We start from the raw sequence: 22,470 nt of genomic DNA on the forward strand, positions 1-22,470 counted from the left end.
ATCACTTTCACGATATCTCCTCCAAGATTTGGGTTCTACCATGTGTGAACTTAATGTTCAACATTTGCCTTTCAACTAGCTTTCAACTGGCCCCCGCTGACTGTGCAAACACTAAGATGTACACTCAGGGGAAGTATATCTGTAATGCATCGTCAGAATTATTTCCTACTTGACAACTATGAATGCCTGGAAAAGTGGATACAATGCTTCGTTTATTGATGTCAAAGTCCAGATTTTTTATATTTTCTGAGTGAAGAAAACGCCAAAAAGTGGATAACGTGTTTTTTTTTCATATTTAACGCCTAAGTTTGGTCTTTAGAGAAATGAATGCCTATGTTTCTGAATAATAATTTGTTGGCAAAATCATGCATTACTTTTAGGGGTTGTACTTGGCCAACAATACATTGATGCGAAGTTGTAACAAATTCTCCATGCGTGTGCTCAACACACAACTCATGGTTAGGTTGGACTGACAATTACTAGTGACATTTGTGTCAACACAAATTGCCAAATGTTTTGCATCTTTATGCTTGCTCTACATCAAACCTTTCAGACATATGATGTATTCTTCAATAATATTTTTCTTCTTACTCAAGGGGGGGGGGGGGAACCCCAGTGAATTATATTTTCTTTCTCACATCTGAGAAAACAACAGAGCTCTGCTGTATGGTCTCACTCTCAACAAAACATCATGAGGTTCTGAAGTTCAAGAAACTAGAATTAAAGCAGTTTTTTTTTTCTTACATGAGAGGAATATTTTGTCTGTGGATCCAAGCTGACGTGGCAGGAAACATTTGTCCATAACTGAGCCAAATAAGTTTCAAATACATGCATTGTTAGAATGATATTTTGTTGGGGAAGGAGGAATTAAAGCAAACGTCATTCACAATCTCAAAATGGCAAATTGCCATTTGATCTGATCCAATTCGCTGTGTGTCCTCATTAGACTAAAACTTCCCTTTCCAAATAAAAAAAAAGCAAGTAACATAACAAACACCACCAACAATAACCTAAAATAAATAGAAAAAAGGATTTGAGGTTGAAGTGTAAGATTATCATCCAGGATTAGGGTTTATGATTATTGCAGGTTGGGACAAGGGCTGGAGTCGGAATTCTAATTTTGGTTATTTGCAGGATTAGGGAAAGTGATGTTGCCATTTACAAATGGCATCATGCGTATGAATCTGGCAGAACAGCAAATGTGACTGGTTTCAAAAGGAAACAAACTTGTGTAAACTCGGAAAGTCATCAATACATCATATCCTCTTCATCAGAGTCTCCTATATTGATGTTTATATCACTTACAAGGGTAAACACTCAAATATCATTGTGCCATCCTGCACCATTCGATATTTATAGCAACGGATGCACACGTACAATGTATATCTACCATACACGGAATACAGCTCAGGATTGAAATGTAATTTGACGATCGGAAGTGGGAAGGATATGGGAACTGTGCAGACTTCACTGAAATTTTGTCAGAGGAGAAAAAAGGTGAACAGGGAAGTAAAAACTGACTGGCCCATCCCATAGTTAAATGTAAAGTGTTCACTTAGGAACTGTAAACTTCAACCAATGCGTATGGTATGTCGTGACATAATATGAGGCCTGTTCACACACAAGTGAACTTTATCCAACACAGAAAGTTACAAAGTTACAGTTACCTACAAAGGGAAAATAAGCTGCAGCATTTTGATATTATACATTTACAGGGGTAACTTTCTTGTTTTCAATATCATTTCTTCCACCTGATTACAACATGAATGTACTCTGTTACAAAACAGACTGTTCATTCCCAGCCTCGACAGGTGAGTCACGCACTCTCTCCAATTACTTCATGGCCCACGCACAAAAGCCTTTTAAATGGTGACCACCGAGCCTTCTCCTCCATTGCCCTCACCCTTTGGAATAAACTCCCTCTTCATATTCAGAATGCCTCATCTATCGAATCATTTAAAATTCTTCTCAGAACTCATCTGTTTAATCAGTTGTATTTTTTTTTCTGGAGGCTCACACAGTCATTTACTAATTATTGTATCACTGTACTTCTTTTGTGAGTGTAATTTTGGTTTTGCATTGTCCTGTTATTGTGCTTTCTAATCTTTCTGTATAACACCAGTGCGCTTACAAACACCAGTGTAAAGCACCATACAAAAGCAATATTTATCATTATTATCAAATCTCCTTATCCCACCCCATCAGTTTTCCTCCTCTTCCTCCCTCACCCCCCCCCCCCCACAAAAAAAAACAACAGCTTATAAGGATTTCAGTCATTCATGCATTCATTTGTTATTACTACTTTTACATCTCTGTATATGAGTTGATTATATCATTTTTATTGAGAAACACAGCCACACAAATGTATGTCCCTCCCCCATCCCCATCCCTCCAAACCTAGAATGCAATAGGCCCATTCAAATAAGAATTATTGGTTTTTGGATCACGATACAAAACTGATTTTGTTCAGCATCAATTCACGCATGACAAAAACAAAAATGCACACAAAAAACCTTGCTCAGCTGCAAGTAAAGCACTTTAAATCACTAGCCTGCACATGCCTTACCCACAACTGAAGCACTGGACCCTGGCAACTTTATCCCGGACTGTGATAGTGCAGCGAGTGGGATCGTGGGATTAATAAATCAATTTTGTAACTTGTGTGCCATTCTATCCACTCAACCAGCACTAGACAAATTATTGCAGAGTTTTAAAATGAAATCAAGATGGAACAATTTTCATATCACAATGAGAAATGTGATAGTGATTTTCTTGTGTCCACACACAAAAATTAACGGTTTCTGCATCGCATTGCAAAAATCCATTTTTTAAAAACTGTTATTTTTGGGTGCGAGTGTGTGTGTGTGTGTGTGTGTGTGTGTGTGTGTGTGTGTGAATAGGCTAATATATTCTCAAGGAATTGTAAATTGATTAGCATTACGGTATCCTCAGGAAACCTGCTGGCAGCCAATCCATTCTCCAGACATTACGCACACGCCAGACACCACTGGCCCCTAATATACCGGTAATCGTATCCTATCCCTATGGGCTTATGAGACAAGACATCTTTAGTCAATATCTATAATATATGTTTACAGATAGATAACGTGTAAAGGGGGAAAATGGGAGTTATAGGTCAATCTTACATTGTAAAGTATCTTTGCAAATCTATTTCTTGGCCTTGATATTGCTACAAACTAACATCATGCTATTGCTAACGACGAGTACATTTGTTGTGGCACTGCTTTGCTTGATTAAGAATAAAACAACTGGCCATCTTCCATGACCTTTGGCAATGTGTCATCTTACATACATAGCTGATATATGTCTTCCCATCAATATTATCTGCCCTGTAGTAAAAGCAACAATAGAATACAACTAAAATAAAGAATTCTCTCAAGAGCACACTTACTTCAGACATGAAAGAGACAAAGTGAAAACCAAAACCTCTTGAAGTGGTTGTAGAAGTTATATTAACTGCAGTCATATGTCATCTTAGACAGGCTTTCTTATATCAATTAGGAAAGCTAATTAATTTGTTTCACATAGTTTATCATTTAATACTCTGACAGTGGCCACCATGATGAGTTCTTAGTGCTCAAGTGGTGCAGTGTAACATGGTATAAAACTGCATATTATTCATATCTGCTTTATCATTTGAACAGTTTAAAGTACCCATTATAATTGGTTTCTATGCTCAAAGTGATGCATAACCGAGTCTGGATACAAATGGAAGAACAGGGACTTTCCTTATGGTGGATGGAGGCTCTAGGAATTCTCCTGAGCCCACTTAAACATATGATATATTGCCTTGAGACAGCACTTTCTCCATCTTTGCACATCCATGGCCTAGACATGGCATTCATGGCAAGGGAATTTGCATCTTAAATATCATTCCTCTCACCTCTGGTTGTCTTGGAAATTTTCAAAGCTAAGCTTTTAGTTCAATGGACGGTACAGTTCTAGATGCAACATGACAATGACCCCACTCTGCTGTATTCCATCAGTTTTTTACAGACAGACAGACAGGCTCTCTCACACACACACACACACACACACACACACACACACACACAAATCAAACTACATACCTTTGCCAACAACCGCACCAAGGATTTGTTCCTCCCATTTCTGGATATTGCCGCTGTTTCTTTGAAAACCGCCCAGCAGCAGGCGCACAAGTAATGCCAGCTACAATAGCCATAGGGTGAAGTCATTTGATGACTTCCGTGCAGCATTTGGAACCCCTTCCCCTCCCCTCTTTTCAAGCCCTGACTGTTTATTTTACTCCACTACAACATTTAAATGTATTACACTTGAATCATACTCTTGTGGAAACTTCAAGCAATTCATTTCATTATATCAAAGGTCCTGCTTACCTTTGGGAGCAGTGATTTAAAAAATGTTCAAGATATCACCTTTGATGCATATATATGTTTTGGTCAGTCGTATCACAAAAACCCCTACCATATGAAATTTTTGCAATAAAGCCTAAAATATAAACAGATATCACTATTTTTCTCATTAAACCATATTAAACTGAAGACAGTTTAGTCCGGAAACATTTTTATCATAACTATATTGTTCATATTTCGTATAATTAGCAATACTTAACATTGATTACAGGCCTACTGGTTCAAATTTTTACATTGGTTATTTCTGTCCGCAGCTCACATTTCAGGACTATTTTGAAGCAAAAATGCTGGGTTTTTGTTTCGTCTGCAAATGGTAATTACGCCTTTAAGTGCCCAGAACTGTATAAATGTTACGTTTCACATTCTACATGTAGAAAGAAAGACAGCTAGATATAGATGCATAATAGGATAAAAACTGAGCACTCTTATTGTTTCAACATACATGTACTCTGACAAGCCATATAAAATGGGGAAATAGATATGCACAATAAAGTTTGTAAGCATTAGATACATAGGGCCTATATACACACCATCTGTAACAAAGTTTGTCTGCAAAAGTTTACTGCCAAATACACGCACATTCTGCCAATTCAACTGGTCAGATTGGAGTGGAACAATTACCAAATTAGCTCACTAAGAAACTGAATACAAGCAATAATGCCTCAGTACATCAGATGTACTGTCCTCCTCCCCTTTTTATCTTATGGAATATTCATAAATATACAAAGTGACTATGTCATTCACTCTTTATATCATCCGTACAATCCGTTTCACATTAGCACTGCTATCATGCTCAATTCTAGCAGGCCTCAGTTCCTAATCGTACATTGTCGCGGAATGCGGAAAGGCACCATGATAGGAAACGACGGATGCCGCAGACGTCTGAGTGAGGGTGACATTTTTACTTTGCTTCAATTATGGTCGCTCATTCACTCATGGCCATCACGGCACACACTGGAAATCAATATCAACCACTAAAACTGTTCATTTCATATTAAATCAATGCACATTGCTGGGAGAACAGCACAGGGTGACATTTCCATAGACTACGTCGCATCTACAGGCAAGCACAATTCAAACCCCTCCACAAAGTTTACTAACAAGAATTCCACAATGAACAGTACCATAAAAGCGAAAACTTTTCGGCCATCAATCTTTCACGCAGAGCAAGTTTCATATACTTTTATTTACTTTATATTATTGACCGAATAGGGCCTACTCTCATTAAGTGGGATTTCATGATTTAAAAAAAAAAAATGATCCTATTGTAATTGCTCATTTGCCCACATCAGAAATAACACACAGTGATTGAAAGTTGAGATAGAAATCAAGGCATCTTTATCAGATAAATATACTTTGAGATGAAGGAAGTGCAGTTGAGAGGAAACATTCTTGGAAACCTCAATATAGGCCCTACCCCCTAAAAAAAGCAAAAAAAATACCAACAACAAACACAACAAAAACACTGTGGGGTAACAGGTTGTTAATAGTATAACAGGAGCTCTATATGGTACTTAGGCCTATATCCTTTCAAAAAATCCCTTTCACTAACCTCTAATCTATTTCTCTCTCTAATTTGGGTAACGAAACAAATAAAATCACTAAAGAAATCCCTCATAAAATCAAAACAAAAACAAAATCATATTTTTACATCACAACAGTCAACAGAAGCAACCCAAGATATAAATCAAGCAAGAAAAATAAATAAAGATTGCAGAATAGATGAAACTTATGCTAAGCCACTCTTTAAGCTATCCATGCTACTTGCAAGGAAATAACAAATTACTTTGGAACAGGCCTACAAGTTGCACGTGGTGCGTACAGGATTTGTAGTGTGTCTGCCGGACTAGACTAGCTACAGGATTATCAAGGATCACGAAAAATGCATACATATATCCCGCTGATTGATGCTACATCGTATCTGAGTGATTGATGATGACAACTTAATTACCCTCAGCCAACGATTTTTAATCCCAAATTGAATTATACCAAATACCACACAAATAAATCTTGTTGTCCTTCTGCGAAAGCTTAGTGTCTATAGCACACAATTTATATATGAGCCAAGAAACAAACAAACCCAAAGCAATAAATTTCAATAAAAATTGCAGAATGAAGTGTGTTTGACAACTGGTATGAAAGCAAGGTAGAAATACAAATACGCAAAGAGAGTGGTGATCAATACCATTAAGCTTGCTCATTCCATCTTGGAAAATATGAGAAGTAAGTGTGAAACAAGCTCAGTCTCAACACATAAGCACTATGTGAACTGAAAATTACTGATCATACATGTATGTGTAAAAGTTCTCTTCCACATTACATCAAATGTCAAAACATTCCATCTGGATCAAACATTTGTAAAGTCAGAAAATGTAAACACAGATCCTTAGTCTACACACTAAAGAAAAAAAAAAATGGCCTCATTTACCTCCATTTTATGACACTGAAATATAGAATTCATGATACTGAGCACTACCCAATTGGTAACAAGGACAAAAAATTGGCTGCTATGTATTAAAAAAAAAAAAAGTTTGATTTTTTTTTTCCACACATGCAAAGTAGTCACTTTACCATCTGCCACAAGCTATAAGCCACTGATAATTCAATAGCATTGCTCTCACATCATAATCCAATAATCTAGCCAGCCACAGGAAACGGTTATACAATATCTGGTACAAGGAAATGTGTGTCCAAAACAAACGGAACAAGGCCATTCACTGAACACCCATCATAACACATTAAAGTCAGGCCAACTTTCATTGCCATTTCAGTTTGTTCTCTCTCGCTGTCGTCCTTGCTGCTCAAACACTGGAGCGCTGCACATCCGACACACAGAATCCATTCTGTGCTTGCATGTGTGTCCATGCACGTTCCAGGAGTGGAATGTTTTAAATACACAGTAAGGAAAGTTTAACAATTAATATAAAGATGGAAGTATATTGTATCCACTGTTTCGTACATTTAATCCTTGTGCAACATCACAGATCTTTCACCTCCTCTGAAGAACTGGAAAAAAAAAACTGAAAAAAAAAAACACTCTCTATCTTAAAATGAGACCTTCAAGGGAAGCTATAATTTTTTTTTTTTTTTTTAATCTGATGACATCACATTAGTGGCCCTTTTTAAGTTCATAAATTTTTGAAGATGATACTACCCCTTAAATAATTTACAACAGTGTCTTTTTAATAGCTCTGTGCACAGAGTGGACAAAAGATGAGAGCTGCTGACCAACAGGAAGAACGACTACAAAGCTGATCAAGTACTAAATGTGCAAGACTGCATTCTCCGACCACTAAAAACACCGCAGTCAAACAGCTTGTCTGTGGTCGGACACTACGGTTCTGCTTTCAGATGGCTAGGTAATCTTTGCTGCATCCAAAGAAGGTAGACCCCAAAACTTTTGGAAACAGCCACAAGTACTGTATGATCACGCAGAGGCCAGAGGCCATGCTAGCTTCCCAAAATTACTATCTCCAAATTGGCACTTTGTGTAAGCTAGAATTCAGGCAATGCACGGCCCTAACGGTCCTACCCCAGACCAGCAAGACGCATCTGTAAAACTCATAAAGGCACAAGACCTCCCTATATTCAGCCTCATCAACTTCCACTACTTTTCACAGCACTGCATACCTCGCCCTTGGCATTCATACACTTCGTATCCATCAGATGTTGGAATAAGCACAGTATGATATTGAAATATCACTCCCCTCCCCCCCCCCCCTCATCTCATATGTAGCATGTGATTGTGAACTTTATCATTGTTTTCAGATCAGTGAAAGTGAAATTTAAAGAGTCCAGGAATTTTTTTTCTTCTGTCCAATAGCTACAAACTTCACCGATCTCTTTCTGTTCAATCTCTGGTGGTTAAAGAAAAAAGTTACAGAGCACCTGCCGGCTGCTGATTGGCTGTGCAAGTCTCGACGCAGACCAAGCTCGTAAACTGAGCTTTGCGGTAGGCATGAATATACAGTAGGCCTACCTCTCTGCAGGCAGCACGCAACAGCATTTGAAATGTATCTGTATTAATCAGTTCAATGTAGATAACTCGCTAAGCCAAGGACAATCAATCACTGTCATCCTCTGGAGGCACAAAGATTCTTCGGTAAAGCGCAGGACTCGGTACAGTGAGGAGCGCAAAGGGGTCTGTCACAGTAAAGATTGCTCCTTACTACTCCCCCTCCTCCTCCCCCCACCACCCCCCCCCCCACCTCGAAAAAAAAAAAAAAAATGGAACATTCCACTTGGTATAGCACACATGTTGTAAATCAGGGGATAAGGCCACAGACTCTCAAATGTAGGGTCCCAAGTTCAAGTCTGCTGGCAGCCAACGCACCCCGATGCAAGGCACTTTACCCTCATTGCCGAGAGGAAATCTGAGAGCGTGACCAAACGTTTCCACCAAATGTTGATTCACTATCGTAATAAACTTTGAACCCATGTACAAGCACTATTATAAAAGTTACAATGCACGGCTTAAACATAGGTTTTCGAGAATAACCAACACTGCTGTTGCATGTAGATACAAGATGTCAAGATCAGTGCAAATTCATTTTGAACAAACTGCGCTGTTGTTCCCTGAAATTCAACAAAATTGAATGTTATATTTGTCACTCAAAATAACAATCATTGCTTGGATAAACATCATAATGTCGTAATGGAACATTTGTTACGTTTTCAAAAGGAAAGAACATTCTTGGAATGTCCCCCCCCCCTATTTTTTTTTTTTTAAGGCAAACAACATAAAGACAAAGCAATGAGTATTATCGTACAACTGATTAGATAAATGTTGTATTCTTTTTTATTATATTACATTAAACCTGAAATTGTGATTCACGGAAGTAGTGCGCCAGACTATACTTAAATCTGGGTTACCCACATTACAAACGAGTGGCAAAGACAATAAAGCAAGCTGCCATCTGCACTGCAGGTAGCAGAATATTCATATTGAAGGTGTGTTTTACTCTCGAAAACCTTGACTAACTTATAGGCTCAATACTGTGGCATCTAACAAATGACGACCTACGTTGTCTAGACTATGCAGAATGTTCTCAACATCCAAAGGCTTGAAATGCCCTTTCAGGGACATTCTATACTAAATCCCTCAACATCGTCATGGGGTTTATAACTTCCCTCAAAAGAGTATTTCAAATCCTCTGGACAGACCATTTTGTATGTTGCATCCCATACCAGTGCATAATGGTTCCGTCAGTGAGTTCCTTGCAACAGCAAAAGAATCACTTCGCATGGGCAAGGTATTAGCAGGATAATCGCACTGCGTATTCTACATGTCCAGGGATGCAACTTGCCCTTTCTCATACCCCCTCACCTCCCCTAACCCCCCTCTTCATCCCCCCCCCCCAACCCGGCTCCTCCCTATTCCCCTCCTCCATACTTCTTATTCCGCCTGATGCATCATCACGGAACGAAAAGGTGGCATTACCACTGAAGCAAACTGCCCAAGGGGGGCCACGCACGTGCTCACTGTGTGTGAAATGTTCCATCGCAAAAGTCATCCATGTCTCACACAGCAAATTCCATCGATATGGATTGGGCATGCAGCGCTTACCATTACATCTTGAGACACTGTTGAGCATATGCTGCCAAAATTCCATCTTCCCTACAAAAACCTCTCACTGCCTAACAAACGTGATATCATTTCTTCTTTAGATAGTAAATCCTCAGCATCTTACTCCTCAATCGCTTTTTTTCTTTTTCCTGAACATTTCTGTCACGTTCACATTCCTAATTATCGTTTGTAATGACAAATATCGTCTATTTCAGTATCGTCTATTCCAGTTTATCCACGACTGTCGTCAAGGGAACACACCCACACTGTACCTATTCATTTCATGTGTCCCATCAAGTCATACACATACACACCTTGGTAGTTCATTTGTATACAGGGTAGGATTTATGAACCTTACATTTGTACTAATTTGTACTGTCACTGCATAGACAATATGGCCCGAATTCACGAAGGTGGTACAAATGAAACCATGGTTTAAACCATGGACAAAAACCATGGAGCGCCAAGTGTCGCATGGAATATTTCGTTACAAAATTGGTCATTTCGTCGAAAAAAAATGACGGTTTCGCTTACGAAATTATCATTTCGTGAACGAAATGTTCATTTAGATACAAAATGTTGTCATTTCTTTACAAAATAATAATTTCATCGACGAAATGACTGATTTTGTAACGAAATATTCCATGCGACACTTGGCGCTCCATGGTTTTTGTCCATGGTTTAAACCATGGTTTCATTTGTACTACCTTCGTGAATTCGGGCCTATGTGTTCTGTGCTTGTACATTACTGGGGTTAAGGTTTTTTTTTATTAGTTTCTCATCAGCAACGATTCTTTGTCGCGAAGTCTCTGATGTCCGTTTATGAGAATACATTCATCAGCACACTATTCGGAATGGAGAATGAAGAATTATTTCTCCCCCCTCAAGAATAGTTTAAAGTGCAGAACTACAAGATTTGCCATGCACCATTTCATTACACCTTTTTCAGGACTACAAAAAAAAAAAAAAATTCTTCACAGGTTTTCTTTCATATTTTTTTCTTCTTCTTCATGCACATTATCCAGAAAATGTCACACACAAGTGAGTTGGTCATAGATTATCAGTTTATCAAAATAAAAATACATCATATTCTTAGCAATCTCCTCACAAGGCTATACACATGATTGATGTATCAACTGGAAAAGCACTCGAAGAGCACAAACGTCCGCCAAGCTAGCAACTCATTTCCACCTAAAATCTCTGTTTCCACAGATACGCACATGCAATTTCCCAATATAGAAGCCTTTTGTTTACATTATCAGCTTCCAGCTGAGGGGCGTCTTGCCCGAGAAGAACCTACACTTTGGTGCGCTAATGTAAACCTCCAGAGCGTGCAGCTTGAACTCCCAAGTTCATTGACCTTATCTGCTAAAAGATTTTAAAATCCTTCAAAAATCTATACAAATTCCCGGATCACTACCAAAATGCCATCATCTGTTCATTGTGTTACTATAAACTTTTCCTGCAAGTTTCATTCAAATCTGTTCACTACTTTTTGAGTTACTTTGCAAACAGACAAATCAGTGCGGTTGATCAATTAACATCCTTCCTTGGCGGAGGTAATGATAAATGATAACTCCTGGATACAATGCAAATTTATGTCCCTGTCTATTAATTTTCCTTTCTTTTTAACATGAAAGAAACAAAAAAAGCCTCTATGTATCCACATCCATGTTTGATCGAACCCTTTAAAAGCGCAAAGAGTCATCTTCTCCCGGTAATTACACCTTGGCAGAAGCATGAATTTCCCCTCGGGGGGAAAAGTATGGAAATAAAGAAGTTCGAACGCACGGCCAAAGATGCACCTCACAAGAGACACAAATCTTCCCGTAAATGATTGCAGTAAAGATGTTTGAGATAATTGGCAGATGGCAATAATTGCGGTCACCATGGCAACGACTTGGATGTTCAGAGTTGATTGTCTTCTGCCTAGTTACTGCTATTATACTACCTGGAATCATTACAAATTACATTAACTGCAAACATCTGTACAAAACAGACTACTAGTCTTTGATCATATTCTTGATTAATCTATCTTGTTTTATTTTTTTTTTATTTTCTTTTAATAGCAGTATACCATATTCTTGACTATTTACAGTGTATCAGTTAGGTAGACATATTTGCATGAGAAACAAATACTAGATGATGTTCACATTAAAGGGAAAACATACCACTGTAGTTCTCATATGCCTGCAGAACTGTCATTTTTACTCCAAAACGTACAAATATGCAAGAGAAATGTGCAAAATAACGCTCTGATAAAACTATTTCAATTGGGTAACGACAAAAACGCAAAATAATACCAGAACAGATATGTCGAAAGCAGTTCAATCTCAGAGCATACCCAATCACGGTTGCTACATGATGTTATATATTCGATTACATTGATTGTAATATATCGGGTCACAGCAGTATCCATTCCCATGACAGTGAATCGCATGCAGCAGCTTGTTCACTTCATGCAATTAAATACCACTGCCAGTGTATGATTCAATCATCACGTACTAGCATCATTCTACATACCCACTACTGAACAGGGAGGGCGCTTCAGGAAGAGAAGTCGGTACACTGACCTTTATTATTTCACACTTTTTATCTCAAGATACTCCCAAATAACTCATTATCCTGGAAAATTGTGTCACCCAGACAAGATTCTTGGTAGAGCCTTCCGATATACTGCAAGCAAATTCCAAACAGTGGAACAGGGATTTTGAGCCCCTTTGAGAACTATGTTTTAGCTTTAATATGTGACCATGGTGGGGGGAGGGGGGGGGGTAGAAAAACAGAAGCAGGTTGCCAAAAAAAATAGAAATTGAAGAACATAAGTCAAAAGAGCATTTCCTGAAATGTCTATCATGATGCAATCCACTCTTGTTGAATTTAGGGGGTTTCCCTTTTTTATGCGAGCATGAAAATTGAAAGGTGCAGAACGCAATAATTCTGCCATTGGCACCCTCTGATATCAAATCAAAAAAAAAAAAAAAGTACTACATCTGGCAAATGAAACAAACTTCATAAACACAATCCCCGGACATGAACCTGTCTCATATAATTGGAATCATTGTTCCTTATTTCCATTTAGGGAACACAAATGTGCAATAACAATTTTGTGTTTGTGTGAGTAAATGTTTGGGGTTTTTTTTTACACGATATTACCCTGGCATGATTACTCAAGAGAACCGACAATATTCTATTACCAAGGATTTAATATGCATGAGAGAAATCATTGTACTACGCTAAAAGCCACAATCAACTATTCTGCATTATGTGACGTGTTTGTAGCCCTCTAAAAACTGTCAAGCATTTTTAACTATTCATATGAATAAATACACTTTGTCCGCTTCATGAACTCTGAAACGATATCTTAACTTCATCCCCATGCAAGTCCTCATTTGGCATATACTTCAAATGCTAATCACCTATGATTATGACTCGGAGTAGCATTTATCACTGGTGAACATTTTACTCCAATGACTCCACAACATCTCAAAAAATGGAAGCAAGGAAATAAATTGCTCGAAGCATCTTCCCCTTCATTTCTTTCTGACCTCTTTTTTTCCGGTGGCTGCTAGCTGCTCACGCAAATGTCATGAGATGGCCGCAAAACTGTGAAATATCGATCGCAATCAGCATTCCATTAGTCCGCACACCTCGCACAGAAACCCAAACTGGCCAAATCCACCTACGGCCGTACATCTCACAAAGAAGGACTGCTGCCTTGAATCAGGCAGTCCTGAATTTGTGCAACCTCTCACTTTCAGCGATTATATCACTTGTTTGCTAGTATTTTTCATTTTGTGAACAACTGCTGGTAGCAAAATCGAAGATTGAATTGCCTCCCGTGGAAGAAATGAGAACAGCTTTTCCAGATTTTTGTATTGTGATATTCTTAGAATTATCTTAATGGCTTTTGAAATCATAGACATGGGGGGGGGGGGGGGAAGAGATTTCACAGAGTTGATTTATGCCCTTGAGGCCTGAATGCCATACAGTGATGTATCATCTCAATGTCCTAGCAAATGCATTACATGCAATGTGTGTGTGTGTGCGTTGTGTGTGTGTTTATATATTTGGTATATGTCAATACTTTCTCGTGAAGGAATTATCAGATTAGTGGGATTGATTCATACGAGTTACCTATGTTGAAGAAAGATTATTTGCAGTATAAATTGAAAAATGGATTTGTTTGTGTTTTGAATTTGTTTTGTTTTTGTTCATGTTACACCCAGAATGGGTTGATTCATGAATGATTTGAATGAAATCAATAAATATCAAGGGAAAAACTGTGTGTGTGTGAGCTAGTGCTTTACAATAATTTTTATTAGCATAGCCTGAAGCTGAAGTGTACCCAGTTGCACCTGTACAATTATTACTTTTATCCTCTGAATCAAGTTGGGATTTAAAGGCATTTAGCGTCAGCATAATGCAATATCATACATACTACAGTCCGAGATGCCACTAACTCCAGCTTGCCCGTACTCCCCGGGAGTGATTATTGTTACCATGACAACCAGCTGAAATTATCAGGTTCACCTATGACACATGGTCAGTGACACGGGTCAGATGCACCTGCATGTTGTAGGTAAAATAATAATCAGACAGACTGCACTTTTACACTTTGCCAGTGAGTTATTTGTTATCAATCTCACATGAGATCTCAGCGTGATTTCAGTGCAACAACACAGATGTAACAACACAAATCGAGATGCAGCCATCTGCAGGAGTCGCCTCTTTCACACTTTGCAGAAGGCCGGGCTTATTGGCTTGAACTAACATTCGCATGTGTAGTCAGAGTACAGACACAGGTGCACATTATGAACACATATTATTAAAGCAAAGGCAGGGAAAGGTGAGGAGACGGCTTTTGCCCCATTAAAGCGCTATTGACGTGCTGAAGTACCTGCACTGCACAATCATAACCGGTACCTCAGGCAAGGAGGCTATGTTTGGTTTTTTTTGCCAGTGTTGGTTTGTCTGTCTATCTGTTTGCAAAACAACTCAAAAAGTTGGGAACGGATTTGGATGAAACTTTAATACAGGAAAAGGTGATAATGACACAAGAAACATATGATTAAATTTTGGTAGTGATCCAGACCATCGTCTGGATCCAGGAATTTTTTTTTTTTTTTTTTTGTTGAATTTTTCAAAGGATAATCATCGACAAATAGGGCCAACACACAAAGAAGTTTAAGTTTTGTGCATTAGAGAAATGCATATGCTTTGAGCATGTGCTTGAGGCGTAGCAGGAAGCTGGTAAGGTAGACTCTGACACACTATAAAAGGCTTCTTTATCGTATGGAAATTGGACAATTTTCAGGCTGAGCATGCATGTATGGGTAGAAATAAGCTGTTTGGGGGAGGTCTATGCTCTCCAAATGCTTCTCTTCTGTAGTTTGAAGATGAAGAAATCAGCATGATAATAAGAATCTATACGACTAGTACATTATCTCTTCAGGGTAAGAAGTCTTCCTTCCTCACTCTTATCCCCTCCCCCCCCCCCCCTTGCAGGGGTAATGACCTCCGATTCATCATGTGTCACTGGCAGAAAACCCAAGTGTCGGGAGAGACAGCAACTGTTCAACTGAAGGTGATGAATGGAGCTCTGATAATCCATGTAAAAGACATTTTAGATGTATCTTGGCACATAGTCAAAGCAAAGAGCTGGTGATCCCAGAATATGAATGCCATAAAAAAAAACAGCAATTACTAATGACAAGACAAATCTTGGCAAAAATCATGTGATACCTCGAAAAGTCAGGCCAATCTTATCGACAATAAATCAGCTCACATTGCGTCCTCCAGCCATCAAGAAATGGCCCACTTCCAATCACACGAGTTTAAAGTCACCATCATTCATGACATGTTTTTTATGCCTTGAAAATACAGTAAAAAATATATATATATATAATCGATCCTCTCTCAGTTACTGTTAAACCAGAAATGTCGCGTGCAGTTTATCTTACGAGAGCCAAGTTTCATGAAACTAAAATGCACATGTACACGTAAGTTCTTGTCTACACTACATACATTGAATGCCAATAGCAATTTGTGAAAATTTCATGCATTGAAAAAGGCAATTACCTCCAATTCGCAAAAATTTCTTGCCACAAAAATATCTTGCTTTACAATACTGGATTATGTCTTCTTGCTTGCCTTAGAAGTTAGAATGTAACAAAACGCCTTTCCTCTTGAAAGAAAAAGTTTGAATTTCACATAAGGAATTATTCATATCAGATTTTGTCAAATGCACATCGCAAGTTTTCCTTTAAAATGTGAATGAGTCCATACATTTCTATGATTTATAAAATCACATTCACCTTACCAACTTTTAATTTTTCCTTTTTTTTTTTGCAAATGCATGCTACCCTCATATCACATTTCTGAAAAAAAAAATTAACTTCTAAGACTGTACTGCACATGCAACAATACTTACTGCAATACTGAAAATCAAGCCAGCAGTAGTGACTTTGACTTGAATGGCTATCATGTGCAAAAAAGCATATAAAACATTTAAAAAAATATATGATGGCAAGAAGATAATATCATATCCACACAAATCTGATACAGGAAAGGGGAAACGAATTGCTGCATATCACAAAATGTTCTTGAGATAATCTGACTATACAGACGATTATACACACACTGCCGGTGCAGAATGAGGATTTTTTTTTTTTTTTTAAACAAAATCTGTTTTAACTGATCTCCAGCAACTCAAGATGTAAAAAAAAGCTGACAAAACAAAACCAAAAAGTACCCATTCACAGCATGGATTCTGGGTTGCCTAGAGGGTGAAGGATAACAAAAAATCATAATATATGTGAAAGTCAAAACACAGAACAAGCTGCAAAGCCACTAAAAATGAATGCAATTATCACAGAAGACCAAATGAAATAGATATATACTTTGCACTAGAACACATTTCTCATACACACTTTAGAAATCTCAAGCAAGCAGGCATTATTGAACATTTAGGATATACAGTGTATATTATTGCATGTATTAAATTTGTGAATATTCATGTTTTGTGTAAATATATAGATGTTGGTATGTCTACTGATATATTGTAGTTATAGAGTTTTTCTGCCTGTCTGCCAATGCCTTCACTCATTTATTACCTCTACATCATTTCAACTCCCATTTATTGTAACTTCCTAATTTCTTTTCCTGAACGGAAGCAACCCTTGTTTTCAGTGTCGTAGTGGGGGGAAATTTTAAGCAGCAATACGGATTGTGCCTCAGAGGATCTTTGATGTATGAGCGGAATGCCGCCACAGACTTCAATACGAGAAATGAGCCGGAACTAATACCTCGGCAAACTGCCATCTTGGAAGAAGAAAATTTGTTTTTAAAAAGAGGTGTGGTAGAGCTGAAGTTATATGAGGCGGATCCGTATATCTGCAGAACAAAAGCGGCACATCTAATCGTCCTCTCTTTCAGGAAACAACAATATGTTTGCCAAAAAGATTCCCACTGCCAAATCCTCCACTCAAAAATATTGTCCAGGCAATCAATATTCAAGATTATTAATGTATCATTTCCATGTAACTATTGAAATAATGCTTGTACATGAAAGAAGAATCTGTGTAAACATAAATTTTCCCATAGACAACACATGGGATGCAACCACAAGAGCAAACAATTAACAAATGGTAGTTCAATGGCACTCCAACCTTGTTTCTTCCTTTTAAATAAAGATGAAGGGAAAAACTGTACTATTTGCCCTCTGCACAAGGATGGCTGGTTAGATGTCAGATCATTCACTGAGAATGTTTGTTTACACAACCAACTCTTTTTTTTTTTTATTCCACAGGAACTTGCATAGACAAATGTTTCATGGCTCATTTAGTCTACTTGGACATGGGATGAAAATGATGAAAATCAAAAGGATTATGCTTTATTAAAAACAAAATGTAATCAGACTCTGGTTTAACTTTTGTTCTTGTTGTCTCTTTCTTTTTGAGTTCAATATATCCCCTCCAATCATGATAAATAATAAATAATAATAATAATAATAATAATAATAATAATAATAATAATAATAATAATAATAATAATAATAATAATAACAATAATAATAATAATAATAATAATAATAATAATAATAATAATAATAATAATAATAACAACAATAACTATATACCCCCTTCACACTACATGTGGCGGGGGTATAATAATAATAATAAATTAAAAAATAAGAAGTTTGCCATAATGAACTTCATGGCTGGTTGCCATGATACACTGACATGCATCTTATTTTGGTAGGCTATGGTATGTATTCAACTTAAAATGCAGTTCAACCCTATGTTCAAGTTGGTTTTCATAAACACAATAAAATTGATTGAACAGAATGGTACAGCTTTCATCAAACTTGGACCTCAAGTATAAAAAAAGACCTTTTTTATTGTCACACATTATTCAAAAAAAAAATAGTAAAATCATAATGTGAGATGAGGTGATGTCATGGCCTTACGAGTTTCACACTGACATGCACTCAAATCTTTACTAATTTTTTCCCTTTTTTTCTTTTGCGTGAAATCAAACAGAAAAAAAAATAGTATTAATATCCCTTATATTTGACTTTTGATCAAATCTGTATCTGCATAATATCTACGTGAACACCTAATGGGAGAACTGTGAGTTAAGTAGCATCATCACCCTAGCTAACTGATATTCAAGATATGGTTAGGGTCAATATCAGGAATAGACTGCAAATTTATAAAACTGCAGAATTCCACAACTTTCTGAATATTTTATGTGCATTTCAATGAAACTTCTACCGCCCTGCGCTCCAAATTGTACCCTATGAAATTCAATTTCAATATGTTGTGGAGATGCTATGCCCTTTAAGGGACAAATTAAAATAAAAAATAAAAAAAAATCATCTTCTCACCAGCTTATAGCTGCTCACAGATTTTTGGCGGCAAAACCACAAAAGGAAAGATGAGACACCAATTGAAAGGATGACTTCTCACTTTTGGAGAGCACGACGTAGAACACCGACATGCAACAACGATCAAAGCAAATATGCAACAGATATATCTATGCAATGCAAACATGAAAAGCACGTAATCACTTTTAAAATCATCAAATAGGACAAGAGGCACGATACATGCCACAAGATCAAACATCTCTTCTTCTTTTTTCTTTTTTTTTTCTCATCAAAAAAACAGAGATCGAGACTGACAACGGGAGGCGCCAAACCTGTTGACGTTCTTTTTCTCATAGCGAGGCGTGGGATCGGCGTCGTGGTCATTCAAATCAAAGCTGGCCCCGGCATTCTAATCATTGGCATGCCACATGTTTGTAATGCAGAAATGAATTAATGGGGAGGGGAGAAAAATACAAGAAACAGGAGAGAATGAGATAGAGATATATTATGGTGTAAAATGCTAGGAGATGATCATTCAACTCTCATACAGAATATGGAGGCAAGAAAGGAGCTGGTTATTCAAGTGCAACAAGTCAATCTAAAATCCAGTGAAGTGAGTTAGAAAAATAATCTCTAAAATATGCACTGTCTTTCAGTGAGGATCATTCCACACTATTATGATGCATACAAAATGAGCAACTTTCAAAAATGTGGACCTTTACCAGCTTTCAAGGAGAAGTTGTATCAAAAGTTTTAGATAAAGCTGTTACAGCGAAAATCTGAGCACATCGCAACAAATGATAACAGACGTTAGGCATTTTTAATAACATTGTGATCCAGCATTGTAGCATAGGAATCTTACAGCCTATTGAATAATGACATGTCTGCCTGCTACTATATTTTAGCTCTGTGCTTTCAAATTCTGACAAAAAGGACCAAATAAATCACTTTTCCCCTTCAATTTTGAATTAACATTTTTGCTGCATCCAACTAAATCTACATGAACAATGCTCTACACCGTACAATGGCTTCAGCAAGGTCATGGAGAGACATGCTCCTTTCATGAAAATGTGAAAGTTGTGATATTTCACTCACAAAAGCAATGGAAACATATCAGATGACATTACAAAAGCGCCTAAATAGAAGATGAAGTGAGCACGCCCCCTCAGAAGGAAAGACACACATGACATTTTCAACACTGAAAGTGGCATTTTTATCATCCATAACTGTTCGATCTCACTTGACTTTTCACTCAGATTTCGCTTTTGCTTGATTTCCTTCAAAATTCTTTCAGCGGGGTTTCCGCTCTTATCTACAACACTGCAGATGTGCTCACACAAGCAGAGCTAGATCGGTATTCTCATGACCAAAGAACCACCGCCAAACGCTCAGTATTATGTAACTATGCAGTCTTTTCATGGCGTCATGAAAGCATACTGCCATTTTATTTTTTTTTTTCCCAGCCCATATCTAAGGTCGGATATTTTCAAATGTGATTAAGTCAGTCATAAAGGAGTTCACTGAAACCTCACACCACCAAAAACACATACATTTCATGAAACAAATAATCATCTTGTACATTCAAAAACCTTGCAAATTAGTTTGTTAGAATCTTTTTTTTTTTAAATAGAGGTAAAGAAATGAGGAATATTAAACAAATCATCATACCTGAAAAATAGACAGAGATGAGGAGATTAGTAATTAGCAGATCAAGGCTTGCAGTGATTTAAGGATATCACAACAATGAAAACATGCCAGTGGGTAGGTGCAATGCCAACTTCTACCAGATAGAATGCACTGGAATGGCAAACCGTCAACATGATATGCATACTAAATATACCAGGACATCAGAATAGAATGAAAAGCAATCATGCACGATAAAAATACCAACTTACCTTTGCCAGATTGTATTCTTTGAACTCAAAATGAGATCCATTTGAGTTGTCAAAGATTAGCCCACAATCATGGAACATTGTCACAGCAACATGTTAATGCATGCATTGTGAAAGTATATACCTTGTAAAGGCAACCATATCTTTTTTTCTCATATTTGTATCGTTTGTTCCATATCCCCTAACTCCAACATAGCAACAACAAAAACAAGAAGTTAGCCAGGCCAAACACAATATACATGTAGCTGCAACTCAATATAAGCTTCTGAAATATACTTTTAACCACTGAAAATCAACTGATATCAATTCCAGAACTTTGTTCTCTTTTAAGTACATGGAATTGAGAAGTCATTTATTCACTTAACACATCTTTCTTTCTTTCTTCTGTGGTTAAGTAAGCTAGGGTCGGCAAAGGGATGAAAAATAGAATTCCTTAAAGCTTAAAGGTCTTGAAACATTTATGTACGCCACCCTGAGCCCATGGCCAATGCACCTTCACAGCTTTGTCAGTTCAGAATTCTTATGACATCATCGTTTAACACAGCATACTGTTTTAGGTTCACTTCCATTTTTGAGGTTCAATTATATTGATTTTTCAATAAGTCAGAGACTCTGTCTTTATTGTTTGCTCTCAAAGCCCCAATAAGCCATTTCTAGCATTATATTTCAAGCATGAATTGTTTGAGTAAACCTGCTGTGCTGACACATGTATTGATTTGTCAACAAATGACTACATGTTGTACATATTACCAGTATTTCTGCAGTAATTCATTGCTCTGGAAATCAATCAATATTTCCTCCTTGTTCTCTGAAAAAAAAAAAAAAAAAAAATTTGTCAGCCTAACTGACATGACCTGTTCAAGAGATGAAATACAGTGAGTGTGTTGCCTTGACAAGGTATTTACCATCACCCACAAAATTTCAAATGCAACTCATATTGGGTTAATGTTATTTCCCCCTCTACGTTTGGAAAAGTATCAATTGGCACCTGTTTTCGTTGCTATAGTTGTATCGGGGTTCTGGGTCATCGTCGTTGCTATTGACATCATAACTTGCATTCGCCATCTGCACATCACAAAGACATGTAAACACAAAGTATATCCACTATAGTAGGCACAAATTTTCACAAATGCATGCAGCAAAATAAAGCAGGTAACAGTCTATTCAAAGAAATCGTGAAATGACAATATGGATCCTGAATAAATGTATAGGCTTTGGGATAAAGCAAGACCATGTATCATGCTTGCCTTGATTAGCATTGAATAATAATTTCTAGGAATGGCACCTTGCTAATAGATTCATGAAACACAATAGCTGAGTGGCCTTTACACAAAGGGCAGTAACGCAAATTGTGAAATCTGTTTACCACAATAGTATTAGGACTGGGTCACCAAGGTAATGGCAGGGATCCATGTTACCATTTCACTGAACAAATAATGCACGTTAGGCCTATATGATTGAGGATGTAATAGGTAAATCATCCATAATTCTGCAACACGAAGAAAGATATCCTTCCTTGAAAAGAAAAAAAAATAGAGAACTGTGTAGTTCTCCTAACTTAAAGGGTGTGTACAGTTCTGGTCGAGGTGAGGATTTAGCTTGTAACAGTTTGCGAGATATTCAGAAACCACTCTATGAGATGTCAAAGAGCATGCAATTCTAAAAGGTATCAAAAGTTTATTTGATGAAAATCGGTTCTTAAATAGCTGAGATATCCAAAAACAAGGT

General features: G+C 37.4%; 1 protein-coding gene across 1 annotated transcript in view; it reads right to left on the reverse strand.

Moving 5' to 3' along the window:
• The window catches only part of LOC140230540 (furin-like), a 57,511-nt gene that overhangs the window by 21,676 nt on the left and 13,365 nt on the right, over nucleotides 1-22,470 (reverse strand). Inside the window, exon 5 of the mRNA XM_072310684.1 lies at nucleotides 21,731-21,807. Coding sequence (XP_072166785.1) covers nucleotides 21,731-21,807 — 77 coding nt within the window. The remainder of the gene's footprint in view (nucleotides 1-21,730; nucleotides 21,808-22,470) is intronic.

This window comes from Diadema setosum, chromosome 7 (assembly GCF_964275005.1).
Source record: "Diadema setosum chromosome 7, eeDiaSeto1, whole genome shotgun sequence".
NCBI lineage: Eukaryota > Metazoa > Echinodermata > Echinoidea > Diadematoida > Diadematidae > Diadema > Diadema setosum.